This window comes from Pavona decussata, unplaced genomic scaffold, assembly GCF_977016875.1.
Source record: "Pavona decussata unplaced genomic scaffold, jaPavDecu1.1 SCAFFOLD_102, whole genome shotgun sequence".
Lineage (NCBI taxonomy): Eukaryota > Metazoa > Cnidaria > Anthozoa > Scleractinia > Agariciidae > Pavona > Pavona decussata.
The window spans coordinates 1362501-1388726 of record NW_028145517.1 but is presented as its reverse complement, the minus strand read 5'-3'; the positions used below and the strand labels follow the sequence as shown (position 1 = coordinate 1388726).

Below are 26226 nucleotides of genomic sequence, written 5' to 3'. Positions count from 1 at the left end.
ACATTCGTATTTGCAAGGTAGTTGAGAAATTATCTGTTCTCGTAATCTACGTTTTGCTCTCACTTCTGGATAGCTCGTTAAGCTAATTTTCGAGAGGCATTATATCAAGATCTAGTCATGTGTCAGACGTTTTAGTTCTTGTTGCTGTTGCTGCTGCTGAAACAAAGGAGACGTGCATCAGGAAATCATCTGCCGCTGGAACAAAAGATTTATAAGGGTTAACGGAAAATTAATCGATTTTTTACTCCAAGTGGCCCCAAAACGGCATCAAACAGATAAGGGATCCCTTCGACGTTCGGGAAAACTGTTTCTTGCCGTTCAAATTGCTGTCCAACTAATTGCAAACAAAAGGTAATTTTCTACACCATCACAACCTTGTATCTGCCATCCCGAGTGAATGGAAAAAAAAGCTTTTGTCCAAAGATGCCTGAGTGACTAAATTCTCAACTGACAAAAATTACCACTTCCCACTGTTTGAAGAAATATGATATATCCACTGTTTAAAAGATTACAAAGCGAATTCTTGTCTGCAGATAAAGTAAAAAAGTTCTGTTTTCAGTCGCTTTTGCTGAAACCTGGGGACTCCGTAAAATGAAGATTCAGAAAAGCAACATCTGACAGCAGACTTTTACACGTAAACTTACAATTGTTTTTTTTTCTGGTTTTCATCTTTTCGAATCTATTTTTGTCAATACGTACGTCTGTAAATAGAAAAACAGGCAAAATTACCGTGACCAGGCTAAGAGACGGACTGAACCGAACGGAACATGTTTTGGTAAAACTACGCCACGTTTTATCTGATTATTACAGATTCAGAGTAGATTTTACGCCGCCAGATAAAAATGTTATATTATAAACGAGAAACGGGAGATGAAGCAAGAACCACCTAAGCCGGAAATTATGAGCGCGCTGCTAAAACTGGGCCTGCGTTTTTTACGATGCCTTCCTTATCCTCTTTTTACTAATCAATGCATGTTTTTCAAATCCAGTCTACTGGAGTATTCCAAGAGGTCATTGGAAGAGTAACAAAGAAGCAGACATCCGTGAACATCAGCTTCCGTTTCAGCGATGATTCCCGTTACATGATGTAGCAGAATCACATTACGCTGAAAGGGAAACTGATTTATTTCATATCATATGTACATCATATGTGTATAAGGTTTTTAATTTCCTCAGTTGCAAAAGTACTTATGATAGGGCTCATCTGGCCCACACTTTTTCCCGCAGAGGCTCTGGCGACGTTAACTTCTGTCTTCATCAGTCCTTGTTTGGCGCACGGAAAGAAGTTGGCTTCCTAAAAGCGCGCAACATTTTTGGATTTCTTCCTCACAAATTTTTCAGGTGGGCACGAAACAGAAATATTTTATTTTATTTCATTTTATTTTCACTTAACCATATCCATCACTTACAGAAATAACTTACCTTACATATTCGTTTTAAGTATATTAAGGTTTTCTCCGACAAACCCGACAATTTCAGACAGTTTGTCGTCTTGAATGGACGACCAGATTTCAACCGTAAAATAATGGAATTTCAGCCGTTGTTTCCATTTTCTTTCGTTCTTGGATCGGTATTTTACGAAGATAAAGTTTCATCACTGAATAAGTTCGAGGGAGTTTTTGCACAAGGAAATTCATTTATGAAAGCTACTTATCGCTTTTACGTGCAAATATTTGAAACGGATATCTGATTTGTGTACAGCTACGGTAATCCTGGATCATTCAATCCCGCTGTCATAATGAAGAAAGAGGCACATGACGATTTCTCGTGTTACTAGTTGGGAGAATTTGTCAAAAACCAAGTCATCTTTAATGATCATTTCCTTTATTCTCCTCACTTCAATGTTTAATCAGGCAGCAATATTGCGTAAGGAGAAATTAAATAGATGTTGCTCACCACTGGGCCATACCGGGCTTTGATGTTCTCGTTGGGTGCCTATTACTGCTGGATATTCCTTTTATAAAACCAAACATTCATATTTGCAAGGTAGTTGAGAAATTATCTGTTCTCGTAATCTACGTTTTGCTCTCACTTCCGGATAGCTCGTTGAGCTAGTTTTTGAGAGGCATTATATCAAGATCTAGTCATGTGTCAGACGTTTTAGTTCTTGTTGCTGTTGCTGCTGCTGAAACAAAGGAGACGTGCATCAGGAAATCATCTGCCGCTGGAACAAAAGATTTATAAGGGTTAACGGAAAATTAATCGATTTTTTACTCCAAGTGGCCCCGAAACGGCATCAAACAGATAAGGGATCCCTTCGACGTTCGGGAAAACTGTTTCCTGCCGTTCGAATTGCTGTCCAACTAATTTCAAATAAAAGGCGGGTAATTTTCTACACCATCACAGCCTTGTATCGGCCATCCCGAGTGAGTGGAAAAAACTTTTGTCGAAAGATGACAGTAGCTCAACATGTACCAGTAAAATTTCATCAAGCAAGGCTTTCTTACGTACTTATGCTGTGTCCCTGCGCAGTGGATTTAACTTGTTAACTAAACTTTGGTTTAACACGGGGGATGAGGAATTTATGTGGTACAAAGCACAAAACGAGCAGAGATAAACAGCAAAAGGAAGCACTATACACCAGTCGCGGAATTTGATTTATTTATTAAAAATAAAATACAATTTTGCCCTCTCCCAGAAGGGATCTATTGTTCTGATTGTCTTCAACAAATTATCGGCGTAATTATTACCGTTGTACGGTCACAACTGAGAACAGCGTGTTTCTGAGTCAGTATGTTGTATATCTGCATCAACTTGGGATTCTCTGACATGTGGTGATGAGCTGTGCTGGATCCTCTCGTGCGAGAATTTCAGGAACTATTATTGTAGAAATGTCAATGGCCTTTGGGTCCCAGCACGTTGTATGTAAGTTCACACGAACCGATAAATCAGTCCCGAAAGAACAAGTAAGGATGAGATCCAGGATCCGAAATAATAACAGGCAAAGTGCAGTTATTTATAATTCGTTCAAAAGAGTAGACAAATCCCCGATCCACTACACTCCGGAACGCGCCAAGCAGAAGAAATATCTGATGCTTAAATTCCTTTGGGGTTTCAATATTTCACTCCGCAGAGAGCACAGAAATGCTGCCGAAATGGCCATGGTCATTTTCTACCCTCCCTGTGCCCCTCCCCCACCCCCTGCCACGATGGTCATTTTGAGTTTGTAAGAAAAAAATGGCCTTGGAAATTTCCATAGCCATTTTGTGTTTGCAAAAATTGGCGTTGGAAATTTCCATGGCCATTTTAATTTGTGTTTGTAAGAAAAAAATGGCCTTGGAAATTTCCATGGCCATTTTGAGTTTGTAAGAAAGAAGTGGCTTTGGAAATTTCCACGGCCATTCTCAAGGCTTGGATGTTTAACACGCTTGCTTGCCAAAAATTACCAAAATCTCCTACGACTTGGAAATATTTTGAAAAAATAGGACAATTTGTGCCACAAATTTTTGTTTCTGGCAATAAAATGAGTTAATTGCTAATTTCTTGTCCCTTTGCTTTTGCAAAATGTTGGATATTTAGTGAAAAACATGCCATACTACCTTAAATTGGTAATTTTCCCAACAATTCTTGTTATTTCTGACATTCTGGTTTTGGCTAAAAGTTGCAATAACAGCGCACACTGGCCCAATTTGTGAAAGTGCTACTAGGAAGTTGGCAAATATAAGCCTGAGAGCCTAATAATTGCAAACTTTACCTGATATTTTGGCACCTTTCTACCCGAAAGTACCAATTTTGTGCAAAAAAGGCTTTTTAGAATATAACAGTTGGTTTTAGAACGTGTTATCTTCTCTTTGCCTTACTCTGCCCACTTCGATTAGCTTTCGCTACCCGCGGTCCAGTGTATTTGGTAAAAGAAAATTACATTTCTCTGTGTTTAAACATTTAATGTACTTTTAAATTTAATGTACACATACTGATGTAATAAGATGATGACAGTTAGAACAAAATTAATGGTCAACAGGGACAATGATACTCTTTAGACTAATTCTATTTTTTTCTCCTTTGGAGGCGAAGAATTAGCCGCTTAATGCCAGCGAGCTACATTTAACAATCAGGTTGATACAATGGCGCACTACAGGTAAACTTGAGTTACATTTGCACAGAAACTGATAAAGGGGGTCGAAACGTGTATTAAACGCGTGCTCACAGCCTACGAATATTCGTTTTTAATTACTACCATATTTGGAAAAGACCCGCTGAAGAGCATAGGTGGAAGAAAGCGAAAATTGCCTTTATGTCACGACGCTTTAGCAAACGGATTGCTTGGTTTGTTTCTCTAGACTTCCGCTAAACTTCCGAGTACAGTACGAGAAATTAAATTTATATTCAAACCCTCAATTCAAGACCTACAAGAGGCAGTTAAACGCTTCAACCTCTTACGAGTTTCTGATTTAGTTGTACTAGTTCCCCATATTTAATTTATTGCCTTACAATTAATTCGAACCAACCCAGTGCTGTTTTTCCCTAAACAAGATTATTATTTTTCTTTTTATATTTATTTTGCCCAAAGTCAGGTTTTGCTGCATTGGCGAAACACATCACAAGTAATACAATATGATTTTGAGCAGGAGGTCTCAGAATCCTTTCTTTTTTTTATCTGGGAGACTCCCCCCCCCCCCCCCCCCCCACCCACACACCCAACTTGCTTAAGGTACTACTCATGGGATGACTAAAATTATAGCATTTGACAGATCTATATCTCGGATAGAAAGAGGGGTTTTACCAGGATAACTAACCATACTCAGTAAGAACAAAAGTTAAAACATCAAATCAAGCTATGTTTTCGTTTAAACGTTGATTTCATAAACTTCCCTTCCGTTTTAGATCATATCGTAGTGTCGCAACCATGGTATTGGTCCTGTTTATGATGTGTTTTGACCGAGGCCTTGGTTTGGAGAACGTCACTGTGAAATGTGGAACTGATGCCGACACCACCAATGTAGAGAAGGCAAGCAATAGCCCTGCAACTACACCTCTCACTGATTTCACATTCAACAACCTTGACAACAGTTGTTATGGTAAGAGTGGTTAATTCACAAAGATGCTATAATTGAACTACAATCCTGGCCAAAAATATTGGGATTATTTCTTAAACTCAACACAAAATACTTCCCCACTTCCCGCCCCCTGCAGTGTTGCAATGTCAACACTCGGGGGAGAGGGTGGGGCTTCTAAAATTCGTAATGACATCATCACCAAGCTTATGGCAACTGGTTATAGATATCCAGAGCACAAATATATACTACAAACGCTATCTTCGTATTTCTCTCAGAAAACACTGGCTAGGATTATAGTTTGTACAGCATGCGCCTTTTGTCCCGAGTTTCAAAAGAATTTTGTTTGTACAGAATCAGTAAAAGATAGCTTTTGAAATACGATCTCGACTTTCTGAAGGAAACATCCTGGGAATCCTCACTTGGACGAAAAATAAGTGATCTCTTCTAAAAAGAATGGCCATAAAAATGATTTAGTACAGTTAAAATTTTATCTTATTCCCTTACGAGAACTCCCAAAGCAGTGCACTGACTTTTAGCATAGCCCAGAGACCGATTCGCAATTTGATTGACTACTCTTCGTCTACTTCATTTGCATTAAACTGCAACTTTGGTAGTTTTCACAAGAACAGTACTAGTTGCTAAAGCACTAAGGTCCGTTCACGCGTTCTTGTTTCAACAGAAACACCTTTCGATATTTTGGCCTAGTGACTACACTAAAACTATATAAATAAAAACGCTGATCATTTCTATTGAAACGTATAAATGCTCCATGCTCTCCAGAGTGGAGTAATTTGAAAACGGAAGCAGAGATTTTGAACCGAAATATGCCCACAACCACTATCAGTCACTTCGTTTAAAAGCTTCTAGCTCCTAGCTCTGTCTGGCTGGCGAGTGTTTCATGTTAAGCATGTTAGCTTCCAAACGTGTTTGCTTTAATTTTGCTTTGTTAGTTACGCTCTGTCGTTGGTAAACAAAAACTTGCGCCATTTTCTCAACCAATGAGAAGCAAAACCAAAACCAATCATGAAGTACTCGCACGCATTTTTCCGCGTTTGGCCCATGCATTTTTTGATATGTCCATATGTATATGTTTGGCATTTGGCGATACGTCACTTAGGATTAGCCAGAGTAGTTACATTGCGTTTGCTGTAACACAACTCATTAGAAAACCGTTCCAACTTCAAAGATATAAAATTTCAAGTCCTTGTTAAAATAAAAATCACTTTTTTTTTTATTTTACTCTTTAACCCTTATGGGTCACAGTTATTAGCAATGCGTGACAAACTTGAAAATCTAAAGAAACACACTCTTAAAATAATCAGTACCGCAAAGCCTCTTTATAGGAAAATAAAAATGATGGTAATGGTAATGGGATTTTTATAAGTTTTACAACTCACCCAACCCATGAACTCATGAAATAGCACAAAGACCAGACCAGCACACCGAGAACTCCATGCCCTACTCCTTGCAATTAGTGTGTGGGTTCTTTAAGTCACAGGGTTATGAACATTGAAGTGTTGTGAGACGGGGCCTACAGTTTATTGTCCTTATCAGAGAAGAATTGAAAGTCTAACCATTTGCAGATGTCATTACAAAGCCAGTACTTTCTCCGCAGTTATTTAAAGACCCTGAGTGTTGGTCCGGTCGGGGTTTGAACCTACGACCTCCCGCTCGGTAGTCTCGATGCTCAACCAACTGAGCCAACCGTGGCTGAGATATCTAATGTCATCTTTCTTTATTTAGGTGACACTAAAAAGGCTCTGCTGTTGCTTCAAGAAGCTATGAAAGAAGGTCAAAAATGCAGCAACAACGCAGCAGCATTGCTGGACAAACTTGAAACATTGTGCACGCTTCTGAAACCTCTGAATGGCTCCGCAAGTAAATTTGAAAAGACCTTGCGGCTCTTGAAGAGAATCCACAAAGCACTGGATGACGGAACAAAATTTGTTAACAACATTCCCAAGATTGGAAAATTACGGCAAATCCTTGTCGAGAAAGTAATGCCATTGGTACTGGATGCCTTGGAAACCATCAACAAAGGAATGTGGAAAGTAATTGACTACGCGGAGAAATTTTTGCAATACAAGAAAGGATTCAAGCTACTATCTGAAATTGATAAGAAAGGTAACGAGTGATTGCACAATTGAGGTTCGTGTAGAAACGGGGAGGTAATTGGGGTGAAGCAGGGGGGGGGGGGGATACTTATTTCATTTCCCAACACAACCGTTTCCCCAGATCCCATTTTCAGTGCGTCAAATCCTATTTCAGCAGTGAAAGCCGGCAAATCTCCGTTCCAGGTTTACCACTTCAGCACACACTCTCATAATTGTTGTTAATAGTGAAACGAAACACCATTTTAAGCATCAATAGTCGAGTTAAAGACGTACGTAGAGACATCGGTGCCCGATGGAGGTTCGTATTCAGGAAGTACTCCTATTTTGTGAAGAGACGTTGCCTATGTTAGCAGGCCATCTACTTCATTGTGGTGTTTACATCTGTCGTAAGTGCCCAGAGTAATAGTTTTGGTTTTACGACACTCAAATGAAAATCGCTGGATATCAACTCCGTATAGTAGTGCTTGTTTTATACGGACCGACAAACGACTTATGCTATTTATCCATTTGACTGCAAAACTGTTTCTGATCTTAGTGCGCTTTATTTAAATAAGGTACCAAGATATGCAAAAAGGCTTCAAAACTGGGAAAGTCGTTAGAGTTGATAACAAGCACAATCGAGAAAGTCCATCGTCCTTCCAATGTTATGTTGCAAGGCGCAAACAATGCACAGAACTGCATGACAACATATTGCCGAGCGCGGGGAGGTGGCAGCGCCTGTTCTGAATGCTCCTTGGTTGATGAAGGCTTTTCAAGAGCTATTCCCAAAATAACGCAATGGAAACAACATATGGTCACCTGCAAAGAAAAGCTTGGAGGAGTGAACAAATTGCTGGATAAACTGTCAGCTATAAGCTCTATTCTCGATACCGCGAATGCAATCATGGACGAAACGGAAAAGTTTCTTGAGCCTGTTGCTGAAGCACTCGAAAAGTTTTCCAAGTCTCTGGGACCAGTTCTGAAAAACCTCATGTCCTGTTGCCCTTGCGGACGGCCAAATCCGGCGGGGTGTGCTATCAAAACGGTGAAGAATGTGGTGGACTTGGTCACGTGCCCTTTGGATGGTTTCACCAACCACCTGATCAATAACCTCCTTAGCACTTTTAAAGAGCAAGTCGGGAAATTTATGAAGGCCTTACTACCAAATATAAACGTTGAAATAACACTCCCTGCATCTGGTTTTGAAATCGACGTCCCCAAATTCTTGCGGGGCTGTTTAGCTGCCACACCTAACAGTCAACAGTTTACCAAGCTTTGCAGCCTTCCCGGTAGCACGCTGAAACTGGCCTTCGGTGCTTCGTTTGAAATTGGAAAAAGCCCGTCATTTGACAGCAGTAGAGGCTCCTTTATCAGTGCAATTGCAGACTCGTGCAAAGCAGCTCTGGATGCTTTCAAGAAATTTGGAAAGGAAATGTCGACGTGTTTTGACAGCGTCGATGATTTGTTCTTTTTTGCTATTCCAGGGGTGGGGGCCATAGCAGCAATGACATGCGATCCCAATTACCACGACCCAGACCCTGGGATAAACTACTGCCCATGCGAGAGAGACGATGAAGCTCTCGTACAGAAAAAACAAAAGCAACCTTATTGCATCATTTGGGATAGGAGTGCGTTTCGAACCTGCTCGTCACTGTGTTCGGAAAAGAACTATAAGCCTGGACGTAACCCTGACGGAGGAACTGGTAATATGTACAAGACATATGGCTACCCATACTGTGAGAAGCTGGAATACTATTGTCGGAAGATCAATGCCGTGGTAAAAAATGGAAGAGTTCAATGTTCCAACGACTACATTTTTCTTGGACGCACATGCAAAGTGATTCCTGATCCCGGCTATGTCTGCCCAGTCACTTTCATCGAGTGTGGCTCTGTAAATGCAACCAAGGGTGTGTGCTGGAACTATCGATTCATCGAGTGTGCAAAGGATGACAAGAAGCATTTTCCCATGTGCACCTGTCGTAACAGTCACGAGTTTCAAAAAGGCGAGTTGATTTGTCAAGCTGGGGAGACAACTACCGACACGCTTGCAGGCGTTAAGGAGATGAGGAAGAGCTTCAGTTGCTTCAAGCCTCTTGGAATTGAACAGGACATAAAGAAGGACTGTGGCAGTCAAATGTATCCTTGCGTGATTCAACAGCCGAATGTAGAGGCGTACCATAGGTGTAACCTGAACAGAGCAGAGAAGTTTTGGGATGCTCATGGCAGCAAATTCGCCATAGCAGGTGGGGTGTTCATGGGATTTGCTCTGGTGGCTTTGATTATATCTGCTGTTACACAACAACCCGTTGGCATCCTTGGAAGTATACTGGTTTTGATCGTTGGCATCGTCCTTCTCGCTTGTGGGTTAGCCATTAAAACTGCGGACGATGACGACTCAAACTACTTAAAAATGGGTGAAGTATTATTGTAGATGATTTTAAATAGACTACATGCAGTTAATTTTTAGGGGCACCCAACGGTTTATTTCGGTGGATATTCATCTGTTTGGATGGCCTTAATCGCCTCAGAAGTGTCGATTTAGTCGTAAAGAAAATCTGCAGTGTTCTTGGGAGAAAACTAATTCCTTTTGTCGGGAGGACACATATATTGTTAAAATGCGTAAAACAAAAAGGCCAGCTAGCATTTTTGTAAGCTGACCAGCAACAGCTGGTAAATTGGGGGACTAGCCTTTCATAAAACTTTCTGCAACTTAAATATTCAGCTAACGCATCGAAATCCGAACAGATCATTCTGTATTAGCTTACACGAAGATGTTTTTAATAGGGCACAAAACGATCTGGGAGCACTGAAGACAACATTTTTAATATTCTGCTTGAATGTTCTCGTTGGGTTCTCCTGAAATTTTCCAATCAGCATATGTATCGAATGTCAAACTGCTAAGAACGTACGAGCGAACGTGAAAATAATGCACACGTGAGCAAAGGGAAAGAGATTCTCAGAGCTTGCGTCGTATTTCCGGATACCACGGCCCGGTTGTTGGAAAAGCAATTAACGTCAATTCCCGATTAAAAGTTAACCGAAGTATTCATTTCACTTGTTAAAAGTGTTTTTAATAGCTTATTTTAAGCTAATGGTAAAGAAAAGTCTTAGTCAGAACTAAGGGACAAAAATCTTTTGGAAGAATCTTTATTGATTAGTAATTAAACTTGAATCAAACTTCCAGTTAGCCCAGGATTAGCTTAATCAGGTTTTAAACAACTGGATCCAGGTGAATTACAATTGCGCTCACGGATGGTTCTCGCTTGATTATACCTAATTGGAAAAGGGACTGCTTGTTGTCTCGAATTTGTGGCCTGAACAGCGCAATCACTCCGACGTCTAATAATCCGTGGCAAAATGAAATTAGTGACTAAGTTGTTCGAAAGCCGATTAACGTTAATCCTAGATTAAAAGTTAATTGTTAGCCAAGACACAGTATATCGAAGATTTTACCGTTTTCCTGCCCAGATTCGTTCTAACGGGGTTTCGTCTATAACGCACCTTTTGAAGGTACAGTGTCTGTTACATCTCGACCAAATGCCCTAGATTCCGCGTAGGATAGCTGTACCTGAAGTTGTTGCACTAGACGGACTTTTCTCCTGGTATTTACTGTAAAGTTTACTTTCATTTACGTTTAAATTTTAATGGTAATATGGCCATTCGGTTTAATATCCCTAAATATATAGCTGTAGACGATTGCCGGGATTCAACTCTTTTTGTTTGCTTCGTTTTGGTCAAAGCATACGAAACATTGATTTTTGTTTCACGGATTATTGGAAATTTGTGTTAGTTGAGTGCGCGCATGAGGTATTTAACAATTATCCTGCAAAATTGCGCGGAGTATCGCCTGGTACTTAGCCGAGAAGGCCGTAGACCGAGTTGGCTAAAATCAGGGGATATTCCACAGGATTGAGCAGAATAATTGTTTTATTATTCAATACATTGATAGCAAAGCACAGTTTTATTACAAAAAAGCTGGATATGATCTTTATGTTACATTTTTGTTCCCAACACACGAAATTACGCATATCGCAGGATATCTGTTGGCTACGGACGACGAATATTCAGTTCACCATGATCATATTTGAGTAGTGTAGTGTGTTGAATAAGAAGTTTGGTTGCCCGTAATTATTATATTCATTGATTTAGATATAATCACCTCCAGCGGTATCTCGCAATGTAAAACAAGTGAGCATCACGTGTCGTAATTTTATTCCGTTTACCTTACAAATTTGTGTTTTCTGATCGGCTCCTTCCATATGCAGGAAGTTCAGTTAGCCCATTCTGATCCACGTCCGTGATGATTATCTTCTTTTATATGCATAGCAAGATACAGAGCGGTCATTTATGTTCTGGTGATAACACGTTTGAGTTTACGCAAAACTCTATTTAGCAAAGGAATCCACGAGATGGATAACGTGCTGTTGTTTATCACTATTTTAAAGTGGATTTATAAAAAGTTATTGGCAACCTTATATAACTCGTGTGTGAAACAAGCATCGACAAACATTAGCGTGGAATAGATTGTTGTAGGCTCCTTTATTTTACTGATACAAGTCATAACTGTTTCAAATGTCGCCCTGATCGGGAATATTGAGGGCACTCAGTTGAGGAAGCCACTACTAAGGAAAGTATAGGACAGCGCGGCTTCTTGAGAAGTGACTCCTCAAAGCACTTTGTTTTCTTGAGGTTATACTCTGTGTGTTTATAAGAATGGGTGTGTTTGTGAATAATACATGGGGTATAGTATGCAGTGTATAACCTCTGTTTAAAGTAGGGCCGTTTGTAAGAAAAAAAATTTAGTCATTCCATTTTTAAAATACTCAGAGTTTAGACAAGCCGAGACAGGTTTTGATAAGCCGGGACCAGGTTTTGACTCATTTTCATGACTTGGTTAATTCTAATTAATAGGTTAATGTTGAGTGCCTCTTAAGCAAATAGCCCGGACATTTCTGTTTTGTAGGTTTGCAGAGGGCATGTACTAGAAAAGCGTCGAAACTGTTGTATCTTGTGTTATACATTGAGTGTGTTTACACGAAGTGTTATAGAGATCGTTTCGGTTTATATGAGGTAGAAACAAGCCCTAATATACGGGATAGTCTGTTGTATAGCGGCAATAGTTTTCTTGGAATAAACCGTGTGTTGCTGTAGAAAACTCGTCTCTTCATGAGTCTACAAGGATCCGGACGGCTCTTACAGAAACTAAATGGTAATTTGTTGCTTACGAATTTTGTGGATCATAAGTAGTCTGAGTGCAAACTACACATTTATATTTTGGTAGGGGTGGGGGGGAGAGAGGAGGGAGGGCAACGAACTGAAACACTGCGGCATGTTTGTGACATGAACACAGAGTGTATACGGCTATTTCAATTGACCTCGCTGTCAGATTTTAAAGGCAACCTCCACTCTGACAACAAACTTTGACCTTACATTGTTGGAAACGTCTACATTCCAAATTTTAGTTTGAAAAGTAGAAATAGCACGCAAGTGTGCTAACAATTAAATACGGTTATCGTATATTTCGCTTTTAAATTTCCCGGACGCCGCCATTTTGGATTTCGTGACATCAGTACGGTTGCCACTATTGTCATTGAGTGGAAGTTCTTTTGTGTAAGACAATTGTAAAACCGTTTTACGTCATGAAAACATGGCGAAAATGAGCGATAGTCAAATTCTGTTTTGTCCGACACAAAATATTATTTCCATGTTTTCCTACAAAATGCAAAATAAGATTGTAGTTTCAGCAATTTAACGTTAACTTTATTCAACAGTGGATGTTTCCTTTAAAAGTGTCGACCTTACGCAACAAGACGGAATAGTAATAAGGTTTGGTTATTGACCTGTGACAAGTAATTCCAAACTCTGGCGGAAACGCAATCGTTGGCCGGCCACAGAGGGGATCCGAAATCTGTCACAGCAAAAAAATCTCGGAGACGAATACAGCACTTAGCACTTAGTTTCAACGTAGACCTTGATATGTAGCCTAGAATGCAGCTCTAGAGTGGGACTCAAGGTTACAGGCGATCCGACAGGAGACATAGCCACACCGGGCGTATTCTGACTTGTATGTAAAGCATGGTGCACACTTGCAATATAAAGAAATAACGACATAAAGAAAAGATCAGTTTTTTGTTTATGTCGTTATGCTTATGTCAATAAAGACATTTAGATTCTAGTACGAGTACGACTGCGAATAAAAAATTTGACTTCAAGTTTTTAGCGAAGTACTAAGAACATATATTCCAGGAAGCTTCATTTTACTCTTTACGAGCGACGAAATTGACGCAGTTGTTTTGAATGATGATAGTTAAACCCCTTCGTGATTCCAAAAAGACGAGATCACCTACGTTTCGAGGACATGTTTCCGCCACTACGCCTTTCTCACAAAAACTCGAAGTAAAATGACGACGGCCATCTCGTTTTCCCGCCAAAATGACACTGGTTCACGCTTTTTATGTATTGGCGGAAATAACTCGTAGTCGAACTCGTACTCGTCCTAAAATGTAAAGATCCGTATTATATTTCTGCTACGTCATTATGTTATGTTGTTCAAACTTGTGACTTGAAACATCGACAAAAATTTTTATTTGCATTTGCGTGACGTCGCCGTTATGTCGTTATGTCGCTAGTGTGAACCAGGCTTTGTAAAGCACTTCTATTTAAGGGCTCTTTCCATCTGTCAGAATTGCTCGGCCAGACTGGTCAGTTCGTACATGGAATGTGCCAAGAGGGACCTTTACATTCTAGGACGAGTACGAGTTCGACTACGAGTTTTTCCCGCCAATACATAGAAAGCGCGCGAGTGAACCAGTGTCATTTTGGCGGGAAAACGAGATGGCCGTCGTCATTTGACTGCGAGTTTTTGTGAGAACGGCGTAGTGGCGAAAACAAGTCCTCGAAACGAAGGTGGTCTCGTCTTTTTTGAATCACGAAGGGGCAATTTCGTCGCTCGTAAAGAGTAAAATGAAGCTTCCTGGAAGATATCTGTTCTTAGTACTTCGCAAAAAACTTCGCAAAAACTCGTACTAGAATGTCTCTAATATGAAGGATAAGTGTTATCTTAGTCGTTTGAATTTGTTCACAATAGCACTACTTTTTTCGGAGTCATTATTTTCAAGATTGTCCAGCAACATTCCTTAAAAGTGACGCATTCGATTTAAAGACGGGCCGGGCAAACCGGACAATTCTGGAAAATGGAAAGCGTTCTAATACTACGAAAGTTACATCCTAACCGAGACAGCCTTATTACAGAATGTAAACAAACATTTCTAAAGCTCTTTAACTTTTAGATGAGGCCGTATTCAAACTTGTGCTAGCAAGCGAAAGGCTAGCACAGGTGGCAGTTGCACTTCGACGCTTATTACAGTTAAGATCCAAACAAAACAATTAAGGATAAACAAAAGGAGAATTGGAGAGGCTGTTGAAATTCATTGCCAGGCTCCGACATTGCATCTTTACGTTGGATATAAACTCCCGGCGATCTACGGGACGTTTTGTCACGTGATATTTTATCAACTTAATCATGCGACAAAACGTTCTACACCACTTAACAAAGATTCCGAGAGGGAATCGAAAGCTTGTATTTCGACATAAATTTTCGATCCTGAAAACGAAACCTTTTTGTTTGATATAATATGACAGGATCAAGGAACAATTTAGGATAAGATTAAACCAGGCAGTAGTTACGATTTACGGATACGAAAATTAGACCTATTAGGTAAGACCAACTCTTTGAACACACTCGATCGCAAAGTTCATCGGTGAGAGGGATACAGTCACATTTGAGTGTTTCTTCAGTTTTAGGTCAACTGGTGTTAGCTCGGCTGATAGACTCTTTAACCATGCTGACGAAGGTGGTTCACACCGCGTCATTATGAAGCAACCAGAGGTGATCCCGATCACTGTTTTGACTATAGTTAATATCCCTAGTGTGAGCTCAACCAATAGATGTCGTTTTAAACCTTAGACGAATGATAAGCATTCTTAAAAACTGGATCATTGTGTAATGCAATTTGAGGGATTTGATTTGCTTAGCGGCCACGGAATATGAGCCATTATGCCATGCCCGAGAAATAGCGGCCATTTAACTGTCTTCTGGTTGTTCTTTTAAAGTGAAATCAGCAAGATCTAGTAACATTACTTGATTGTTTTAATAAAACAGTTTTTCCACTCGCGCTTGCTGGATATGAGATTATTATAGCCAACTCGGCGCTACTTGCCACGTTGGCCATCTATCAACACATATCCAACAAGCACTCGTATAATAAGAGCCTACTGAGACGCACTATCTAATGCGACCGCAACAGGGTTCGTAAGAGAAGTGATAAAAAGTGGAGTTGTAATCAGAAATAGGATGTCTACACTATGCTGGATAGCATTTATGCATGCCGTTGCAAAAAATACTCCAGTGTGAACAGAAGTGGCCAAAAACTGCCGCCATCTTTCCACTAAGATCCAATCCTCGCTTCTCGTCGTTTACTACCGTTTCGGTTCGATTCTCCGTACTGAAGAAAGTGTCCCCAAAAACCTTTCCGATATGTGACGATTTACTTTCAAGGCCAACGCAGCGCAGCATCACTCCGGCACAAAAATTGATCCGAAATCGGCGTTTTGTGTGTGAACGAAAGCCTGTAGTATAGACTTTTGGGGCTTTTTAGCTCTGTGGCTAAGCGAGAGGTGCCCTGCTACCTACCGGGATCTTTTACATCAAGTGGAACAGATCTTCTTCACAGGAACATAGCGTTTACTGTAGATCTTGACTCATTCTCTTACAGGCAGAACTCAAAAGCTTTTACTGAAGAACATTTGTCATATAACACCCGTAACCAATAGTATTTCGACAACTCAATTTCACTTGCGTAAGCTTAGCAAATGGAGGAAATTCTAAAGAAACTACTTTTCGCGCCTTTACAAACTGAAGCTCATTTCTTATTCGAAAGAACAGCAGGTGTTCATCACCTATGTGTTTTACTTGATGGCTACAAAGGCTCCGATATTTCCTAAACTGAGTGAAATCTATTTTACTGAAAAATGTCCCGCGACAAGCCCTACCCGATATGTTTTTGTTGCCGGCACTAGAGCTATCCGGTATAGTGTAGACATAACCTAACAGGGGACATAGGGAAAGACTAAAATTTTGTCAGTTTTCTGCTTTCCTTGTCCTTCAAAAGTTTTACCTGTACTACCATGACATTCTGAACCTTCTGAAAACACGGAATTTTCCATCATTTGGAGAAACTAACATACTGAGCGCGGAGCTTGAGGATATGACTTTTAAGGTATACATACTCTGTTACTACCTTCAAAGTTGCACAGTGTTTAACTCACGCCCGTTTAGATTAGCTCACTCCATACGCTGGAGTCACGTTATCAATTTTCTGATGAAATATTTTATTTCTCCTCTATTTTTACTGTTCACTTCACGGCATCGTTCCATATTTCGCGCCGGTATTTTTTTCCTAACAATCTGTTAACTTGGGCTGGCTACTTCTGTTACCGATTGGTCGTTTACTACTTTACTTCGACTGATACGAAAGCCTTTCCCTTGCATTCATTGTCGATAACAGAGCTAGAGACCCTGGAGATGCCAAAACATCTGGAAAAATGATTATTTAGTGTATTGAGGCAAAATCTAGCCCTATTCGGTTTTTGTGATGACGGTTGCCTTCTCATACGGTGGCTGAGATACGGTGTCATGACGCCATATGGATTTACAAAACAGGGGTATCAACCGTCATAACCGCGTCAAAAACTTAAAATTACGTGCGATGAAAAACTAGACTTTGCTTACTTTGGTGTAAAAGCGTCTTAAGATTCCGAAACATAAGCAATCTAATTCCTTTTGTTTTCGAGGGACAAACATTTGCGTTTTCGTAAAGCCAATTACATACAGGTGGCAAATTCGGGTGTGAAAGTTTGTATCGCAAAACTTTCATCGATTCTTTAAAAATTTTCAGCTGATCAATCCAAACAGATGAAACTCTGTTAGCTCTAGTAAACGCATTTGCCTTTAGAAAGGCCATTAGATGGTCTGGGAATACAAAAATGGTCTTCTTGATAGATATTCACACGAAATGTGTGCTAGCTGTTTACTGGTGGGAGCAGCAAAAGCTACTGAAACCATGCATGGAGCCACCTGCCTTGACAAATTTACTGTCGGACATTTGGCCGTGAATGGAATAACTATGATTACTTTTATTCTGTGAACTAGTGTAAAATACTTTAAATCTGTCACCACGTATGAAGTTTTTGCATGACTATATTTCTAAGTTCGATTCTTGTCACTTTTCTCAATTGTTCCTGTATTCGTCTTGTCCCGCCTCGATTAGTTTTATTTGCGGGACAAGCCATTCATTCTGTTATTTTTCAAATAAACCTCTGTTCCTGGTAGTAATGGAAAATAAGACAAACCTAGCGATTGGAAGCAGAAAATAACAAAATCCAAACGCACGGTCGATGAGAAAAGCAGGTAGGGTTATCGCCGAGGGATGTTGACAACTGTATAGTGGTATTAGATCACGATTCCACCATTACACCCGGTGAAGTGCAGTATCAATATAAATGAGAACTATTTCACAGTCAGATGTTTGACTGTTTTTGTTTCTCTGTGGGATGTAAAAGAAACTCATTTTAGTAACTGAATCCAAACCGCGATGAAGTGATTTTACTTGCCTGCTATCGGTAATCTGCCCAGCCGGATCACAGAAAAATCAATTCTGGATTTGTCATTTACATTTCTCGGTTATAAATACAGTAGTTTCGAGATGAATCTCTTAATTAACATCTTGGTTATCCTCTCGAGTTTGTTTGGAACTACTGCAGAAGAAGGTAAGAACTTCAATGCATTTCGATGCTGTTTTCAGGGCAACCAACGAGGACATTTAACTGTGCAAAAAAATACTTAAAATGTTGTCTTCTCTCCTCCTTTTAAAGACATATTTGTATAAGCAAATGCAATTTGATCTGTTTGGGTGCTTTAGCCGAAACGAATTTTAGTTTCCGATTTAACGAGCGTTTGTTTTAGGAAAGTGCTTGGTGACCTTTATGCATTTTAACGACATATTTCAGCGCCCCTTTGAAAACGAAAGAAATTAGTTTACCAGTGTTAAGAAAATATGAGCTAACAATTTTACGGAAGAAAACGTTAAATTTCTTTCAACTAAATCCCAATTTCTGAGGCGACAAAATAGAAAGCCTTCCAAACAGATATCCACCAAAATGAACCGCTGGCTGCTCCTGTATCTTCCTTGAATTTTAAACAGAGAACGGTATTTGATAAAGTGAGTTTAATATCCTATATTATTTCCTGGTGGAAATTCGGGGACAAACTTGACTTCTCTTTTTCCATTAATGAGTGAAATCCTATAGATTATTTCTTACACATTGAAGACAGTCCTTCGAGAGAGTAGCGAAGCGACTAGAAAGACCACAAGGACAAACAATACAGCTTAGATATCAATCAAAGCCACGCGTTCAATTATGTAAGAAACAAGATTACTCTTGAGCACACGTGTTTTCATAAACTGAACGCGATTTTAAAGAATCCACGTGCAGATAATATCCTTCTTACACTGTATTGGTTATCTTAGAAGTGATAAAGATTGGATGCCATGGGTTTCCCTGCTCGATCGCATAAATTACCAGTTTACAAGTACGGTAAAAAGAGAAATACAGTGTTTGTATATGTACCTAGACGCCGCGCCGAAGAAAACGTTTACGTAAACGTCTCTCGCGGAAAGCAATTTACACGACCGCACGCGAGGTTCGTTCGCTCTACTCAGTCCCAAAGAAATACAAGGGATTGCTACTTGTCTAATGTGTCAGTACAGTTGTTGGTTTTAAGGAGAAATATTTCCGTATATTGTCCTAAACATCGCAAGCTGCAGACAAGCGATGTTTGTGTAATTTTAAAATATTACGAAAGGTATTTATTATCTGTTTTATATTTACTACAAGGTTGAGATCTGGGGAACATTGTGGTATGTGTTAATTTATTCACGCGCCAACGATTGGCTGTTCAATTATAAATACAACGTGTGCTATAAGAAAGGGCCCGCAAATTCAATTTCAAATTAAATATTTGCAAAACAAACTACAGATAGAGGTTTCGTCTTATTCTTATCATTACAGTAAGTTTAAAACGAAATCAGTTCGATTTCTTTCTTTAATTGCGTGTGGTGAAAGGAGAAGTTCACTCCAGATATCATGTATTTTTTAATCCTACAACAAAAAGTAAACACTGAGTTGAATTTCTCAGTGTTGTTTGAGCTTCTGAAGTGCTTGCGATCCATATGAAATTCGTCTCTGAAGTAACCCGAAATTCAAATTGATTCGTCATTCCGTCTAAGAGAATATCGCGAAACACATGGAAATGAATTTCCAGCCAGAACGCGTCCGTCATCACGAGCATGAAGTCACCCAAGATGGTAAAAATAACGAGCGAGTACAAGGTGCATTTGGGTGTACCTGCCGTCACTTTGTAATTCACGACAACCTCAAGAGAATGACTTTGATTTAGCGGGTCAAAGTCGGAAAACAAAATGGAATTGAACTCGCCATGTCGTAGTTTAAGATTACATGTCGGTTCAAGAATTAAACTGATTTTTATTTATGTCTACTCGATCTATTACGTAGGGAATTAATGTATCAGTCACCAAAACGAAGGGTTTGCATGGTATTTCTTGGTCCATAACGAAAAAATAAATCAATGTCTGCGTTTGAGATTCGAGCCAATTTCGTTTCACACAATGCCGTCACAAAGAATTGTGCTATTCAAAAATAAGTGCTATTCAAAATGGCGGAGTTTACCTTGGTTTTTAGAGAGGGATTATTTATGGACCAGATGGAAACCAGAAGGTTTACTTTTTATTTGCAGGTTAAAAAAATATTGATTTCTGGAGTGAACTTCTCCTTTAACAATCAGCAACAGATATTCCGCCGTGTTAAACGTGGACGTGCCAAGTAAACGTTGTACCATTATTCTTGTTCAAACATTCACCATCCACCAGACCGTGAATGAATACCTCTTGTAATCTTAGAATTTTCGCCTTTATTGCGTGGCCCCCATCGCAAGATAGAACAGTTTGTAGCTTATTGTACAAATTGCGTTCGCACTTTCTAAATCCGTCCAAGTTTGTGCATAAAGTAAGCCAGGTGTCGTGTTTTTCTTTGTGGTTAGTTTTCAGCCAATTTCTTGAATTTCTGAAGAGTTTTGCCCCTCATTTTCTCTTAATTCATTAAGAGAAAACAATCGAAATTTCTGTCGTGAAGGAGATTAATTTGGAACTGATGTGATCTTAATCATAATAAAGTTTGGTGAAATTTTGCTTTGAATTTCTCCAAGAATTATAAATGGTTTGATATCCGATTTCCAAGCACCTCGAAGCGGTTAAAAAAAACTCGGCTGCGACTCGCTATTTCAATCCCCCTTCTCGGTGTTTGGAAATCGGATGAAACACTCTTCTTCGTGTTTGACATGTTAATGCAAATCCCGTGGGGTGGGATAGGACAGGGTGTGAGGATTTTGTGTCAATTTTTGCTGACTCGTGGTCACGTGTTTTGACGTCACAATGTGACTAGGAACTAAACATGCGCGGTTGTTTTTGTATCTCCTAATGCGCCTAAATGTGGCCTGGATGGAATAGGTTTTTACATTTGAGTATACATTGAAGTTAATCATTCATAACAGATTTATGTAAGGAATCACCTTAGAATGAGAGAACCATTGGACCTGATAGCAATCACATGCAATCTCTGTGGCCCATTTTAAATTTTCCATTTGCGCAAAGAGGTAGTCACAATAAGTCACGTGACATGTTTCCAAGTCGTTGCCCGTGAAGCCAGAAGTGGCTTGAAGGGAATGAGTTGCTAGGAGCGATTTAAATGTTATCATTTTTGTTGAACAGTGCATTTCTATGCAAAATGATAATTTTGGAGGAAGTGTCTCAACCTTTTTGCAAATGCTTGTGGCAGTCAACTGGAAGAACGCATTCGTATATTTATAACACTTCTGGATTCTTACACAAAAATATCTAAAACTGCTGTCAATGACTCTTCCTTAGAAATCTTTACCAGATAATTAAATTTCTCACCGCTGACATCTCAAGATATTTTCTCTACCCCCATCACTCAATGATTGCTTAATATTAAAATCTCGCCAAAATATGATTCCTGTTCGTTATCTTTCAGAGAAAGTCACCTTGTTATTTGCTGGTGATATATCCTTTTCTGGGCCAGTGGGATACTACGTCAAGCGCAATTACCACTCGTATAACGACTCCTTCAATGAAGTGGCACCGTTCATCAGGAAGGCAGATATCGCGGTTGGAAACTTGGAGTCTCCATTCGTTAGTGAAGATGTGTATAATTCCAAGTTTAAAGGAGTCAAGAAAGCGATTTTGGACTCAAGTCCTGAGGCTGTCTCATCATTAGGGTACCATAAAGATTCCATTTAACGCTTTTACGTTTAGAGCGCTTCTCGTACTATTTCATTTTAGGAGCTCGAGAGATGGTGCTTATTGGAGACAAGGCCACAATTAGCGAAAGGGTGCTTTTTTCTGACATAAAAGTCTGAGAGTGAATATTAACTTTGGTCTTAAATTCTGGAATGAGAATATACCGAATATGAATGATGACAATGTCACTGACTGAAATATGAAAGAGTAATAAAATGGAAATTCTGAAAGAGGAATGAAAACTTGTTTGTTAACTTGGAATGGCATTCTAATGATTCTGGAATGAGAGTTGGTGATTAAAAAACGCGCCTAAATGTCATCCAAGTCTTCTCATTTTAGAATTACTGCCTTCCAGTGAAGCGCGCCCCAAAATGGTACGAATAGAGGTAGGTAACATATGAATTCAGGCGAGTCATTTTCGTCCATAGCTTCAAGGTACGGGTTCTATTGCATAGGGGAAGGTTTGATGATGGGGACTTACGCAGTTGATGCTGTTTTTAGTATAGGGGCGCTTTTAAGATATGAATCGTGGGAAAAACGTCCATGGCCAGGGTTAGAAGGTTAAGCTATAGCCACCAAACTTAATAAATGTTCTGACATTTATCTGTGATTGTTTAGCATGATACATCATCGTTGAAAGGACGCAAAGTTTTTTACATTTTCCTGTTCAATCCTTCGTTCTTTCCTTTTCATTAATTGATGTATTTTTGACCTTTTCAGTACCTTTTAACCTTCTTAATTGATTTGAGTCAATTGTGACGGTTTGTTGTCGTCATGTAAATGTTTTACGATAAAAAAGCCAAGATGGCGGACCTTAAGCTCGTAATCATGATCGATTGAAGTTGTACTTCAAGTGGTGTCATAATTGGCACTTTGTCTGATTATTCATTGATCGAAGGTTTGAACGTCCATTTTCCGTTCCAAGTATATACAATAATGATAATTGTATCATTGGTACACCTCAAATACTTCTTGTGTTTCAGAGACAGAATGTGCAGGAGGGAATCAAAAAGCTCTGGGACCTGATTCACAAATCCTCCTAAATTAAGAATTATCCTAAGTATTGTTTATGGACAGTAGTCTCTTGTTATTCTAATAATAGGCTTTTCTTAAGAAACTAATAATTCTTAATTGATACATCTAAAATAGGGCTACTTAAGTCAATTTAGTGTTTGAAGATTTGACGTCTTTTCTCTGTCATTATTGATAACAGTGAACGATTTTCATTAATTATCTTGGTTTTTGTTTATCAGATTTGCTGGATTTGATGTCATCACACTGGCTAGCAATCACATGAATGATTTTGGATCAAAGGGAGCCAACTTTACCGTACAAGTACTCAAAAAAGCAGGCATAAAATATTTTGGGATAAATTATGGAAAATTCGATTCTTCCCAGGTTAGTTTGTCAACTGATAGGCAACTTTTGATAAAACTTATAAGATTAATTTCCGTTCGCAGCAGACAGAGCATACAAAGCTAAATAAATAAAAGAAATGAAGCGGTAAACCTAATAACTTGTGAAGACTTTTAACAGTATTTTTTCATCGCTTGCCATATTAACCCTATCTAGATCGGTGGGGTGGGGGGGGGGGGGGGACTCTGCCCGCAGCTAGTTTGAACTAAAATAACTTTTTGAACATTTGAACAAACGCTCTGAAACTTCACGACTTTTCCCGAAATTTATCTGGAAAAAAATTGGAGGTAGTCGGTTAGTGCTCATTGACTTTGATGTTACCACGGCAACCAATTTTTGACTGGCAGTTTTTTTCCGAAAATAGAAAATCCCTCTTTAAAAGGTAGAAAAATAAATTTTCTCCCCGTAGTTTTTTTTTTGCTCATATTAGTGTTTATTTATTGGTTTTGATTACTTTCCGTTCAAATACTTTTCGGACGATAGTCCCAAACACAGAATAAAATGTTTTATAACCTAAGAAAAATACAAAAAAAAAAATCAAGAATAGTGCAATTTTACTATTCCTTGTCAAACATGGGCTTATCAAATAAGGCAACAACAGTTTATTTAAGGTGACTTCATGCAGTTATTTGGCGCGCGGCGGCTGGGTACTGAAATGACTTACCGGGACTCAAATTGGTTCAAAAGACCTTAGGAAGAATTATACGTGGACGACAGCAATGAATGGCAAAAACGAAAATTGCAAACATTGGCCAAACGTATATACAGAATATGTTTTGACTTTACGAAGAGATACTTTGGAGTTTCTTTCTTTTTTACACAAACAATAGCAAAGTTTTACTGCGCGAAATTTAAACAAACTGGTTTTGAAACTAGTTAGGAGTGAAGGAATCAACAGATGTATCATCCGCTGGTTATCATGGAAACGGGGTTAGTAGTTATAACGGTGGTTTTTAGCAAAGCATAAGGACTTAGGTACTCGAAACTATGTTTGAACACAGATGTTTTCACAGGGCTGAAAGAAACAGCGGAAACTGAAGAAATTGTAACAGTTATAGTATGGGGAACGTTTTATACTAAGAGATTGTTCATCGTAGTGAAAGTGAAAAGTAGTGGATATTTACCGTTCTAGAGGCAGTAAGATAAATATTTACCACTCCTCATGGAAAGGCTTGTTTCGTCCAGGAAAAATCACTAAATGTTAGAGAAAAGGTAACTTATCAAATATTTCAGCAGTTTTAACCAAAACACAGAGAAATCTCCAGGGCAGTGCTCTTTAACTCATACCAAATAGAAAAGCAAAAATTTAACACATTAATTTCGTTGTCATTTCGATTCATTTATTTTATTATTTTTTTTTTGTACTTCTATCATTATTTTTTCTGTATAGTAGGTTAATTTTCAGAAATTTTTTAATTTTTAGAAACCCGTTATCATGGAAAGAAAAGGCATCAAAATTGGATTTTTAGGTTACTGCGACCATGTGTCTCATGGAGGAAACAAGAACTGCACTCAAATGCGGTCTTTGTTTTCCGCAGGTCCTGCTATTTATCAAGAATCTACTGTCAACAGAGATGTAAAATTGCTAAAGCAGGTATGTAATAAATAGATTCCTCTGATTAGTTTAATACGAGTCTCTTTTCCGTGCGAAGCCTGGAAAGGGAGAAGGAGAGCACTACACTTGGTGATGTCTACACCACGGTCAAACGTATTTGCATGCGCCAGCTTAGAACCTTTAAGAAAATCGGTGCTACGTTGATTCAAACGTCGTGCTCTACTTGTGCCGATTTCACTGAATACATACATCGCGATAATGCATTCATTATCACAATGTATGCATTGTTATAATGCAATATTGACGGAATGCATACATTGTTCTAATGCAGTAATTTTTGTCTTTTACCACTGAATTAATGTTAAGTTCGTCGTTTGAATCAACTGCGAGCTATAGCCGAGTGTTTAATCCAAACGAGTTCGACACGACAGAAGATATCAAGACGTTTGAACCTAAGTTTGTGTCTTTTACAGTGCATCTTCGTTCATTATAAATCCATGGCGGCTAAACTACCCTCACTCTACGAAGCTACAAAGCCTCTCAAAGTAGATCGTAGCAATATAGGCACGACAAAGTGGGACGAATTTCTCAAGTCAAATTGAATCACTTAATGTTTTGAAGAGCAGCTCAACCCTTTGCCAATTTCGTGAACGTTGCTGAAAGGAACACTGGGTCTGGTCTAATTATTTCTACACAAGGTACAGTACAAGTCATTTAACAAGCATTGCCCTTTTCTCTTTCCTTAAGGCCAGCGTCGATATTATAGTTGTATTTATGCACTGGGGAAAAGAGCTTCTTCTAAGACCTCTACCTTATCAACTTCATATAACCAAACATTTGGTGTCTCTTGGAGTACAAATTATCATTGGTTCACATCCTCACTCTCTACAGCCACATTGTATCCATGGCAACACAGTTGTAGCTTACAGTTTGGGAAATTTTCTATTTCCTCCTCTTCGACTTCTGGGGGGAAATGATCCGGTAAGTGAGCCACACACATAGGAATTGCACTGTACATACTGCAAAAAGGGATTTGCCATTAACATTTCAGAATTTTTGGTAAAGGTATTCTCCTATCTTTAAGGTCTTTCCCCCAAAATAAAGTTTAATCCGGGTCAAGAATTTTACGCCCTCTAGTGATGGGCAAGCTCCATTCTCGGCCCCAGACCTCTTCTCTTTTGCGCCTGACTGTCGGTGGGAGTCAAACCACAAGGCCCTGGGGTCGAGAATGCACCAATGAGATTGTTGCGCCTAAGAAGGGCTCAATGTTTGAAGAACGATGTCATGAGTACGCACACAAGGCTGAAATTTATCTATTTATTCTCACTCATCTTAAAAAAAAAAAGCTAAGGGGAGAGGCAAACGAATAACCTTCCTATTGAATATTGTATCTGTTGTTTTCTTTCAGACTTTGTACGGGAGACTTGGTTTAAAACCTGATAAATACATGATAGAACTGTACGAGCGCTATACTCTTGGAAATAAAATATATAGAGACTCGAGTTTGAGCCAGTTGTTCCAAGTAACTGTGTCAAGGTCTGTATACAGTATTTCTTTTTTGTATGATTTCTACTCATTTTTTATCCAAGGAATATTCCTACTTAGGAATGATGGTGGAACGTAACACGTCCCACCAAATATTTTGTTACATGGAGTAAAAATTCTTTTCGAAGTGACCGCTGCCCAAAATTTCGTCGCCGGTCAAATGCCCG

General features: G+C 39.2%; 2 protein-coding genes across 3 annotated transcripts in view; both read left to right on the top strand.

The window, feature by feature from the left end:
- Positions 1 to 12239, top strand: part of LOC146471528 (uncharacterized) — a 37292-nt gene extending 25053 nt beyond the window's left edge. The window contains exons 1-5 of one of the 2 annotated variants that reach the window (XM_085119999.1): positions 1236 to 1341; positions 4009 to 4078; positions 4825 to 5018; positions 6741 to 7121; positions 7666 to 12239. In XM_085119999.1, coding sequence (XP_084976125.1) covers positions 4065 to 4078; positions 4825 to 5018; positions 6741 to 7121; positions 7666 to 9521 — 2445 coding nt within the window. In that variant the 5' untranslated portion in view covers positions 1236 to 1341; positions 4009 to 4064 and the 3' untranslated portion in view covers positions 9522 to 12239. Of the gene's footprint in view, positions 1 to 1235; positions 1342 to 4008; positions 4079 to 4824; positions 5019 to 6740; positions 7122 to 7665 lie in introns of those variants that run through there. The other variant, XM_085120000.1, reaches the window with a different exon arrangement.
- Positions 12240 to 17634: 5395 nt separating this feature from the next.
- Positions 17635 to 26226, top strand: part of LOC146471527 (uncharacterized) — a 9851-nt gene continuing 1259 nt past the window's right edge. The window contains exons 1-6 of the mRNA XM_085120812.1: positions 17635 to 17917; positions 21278 to 21521; positions 22797 to 22941; positions 24383 to 24553; positions 25262 to 25495; positions 25923 to 26050. Of these exons, the coding sequence (XP_084976938.1) occupies positions 17854 to 17917; positions 21278 to 21521; positions 22797 to 22941; positions 24383 to 24553; positions 25262 to 25495; positions 25923 to 26050 (986 nt within the window). The 5' untranslated portion in view covers positions 17635 to 17853. The remainder of the gene's footprint in view (positions 17918 to 21277; positions 21522 to 22796; positions 22942 to 24382; positions 24554 to 25261; positions 25496 to 25922; positions 26051 to 26226) is intronic.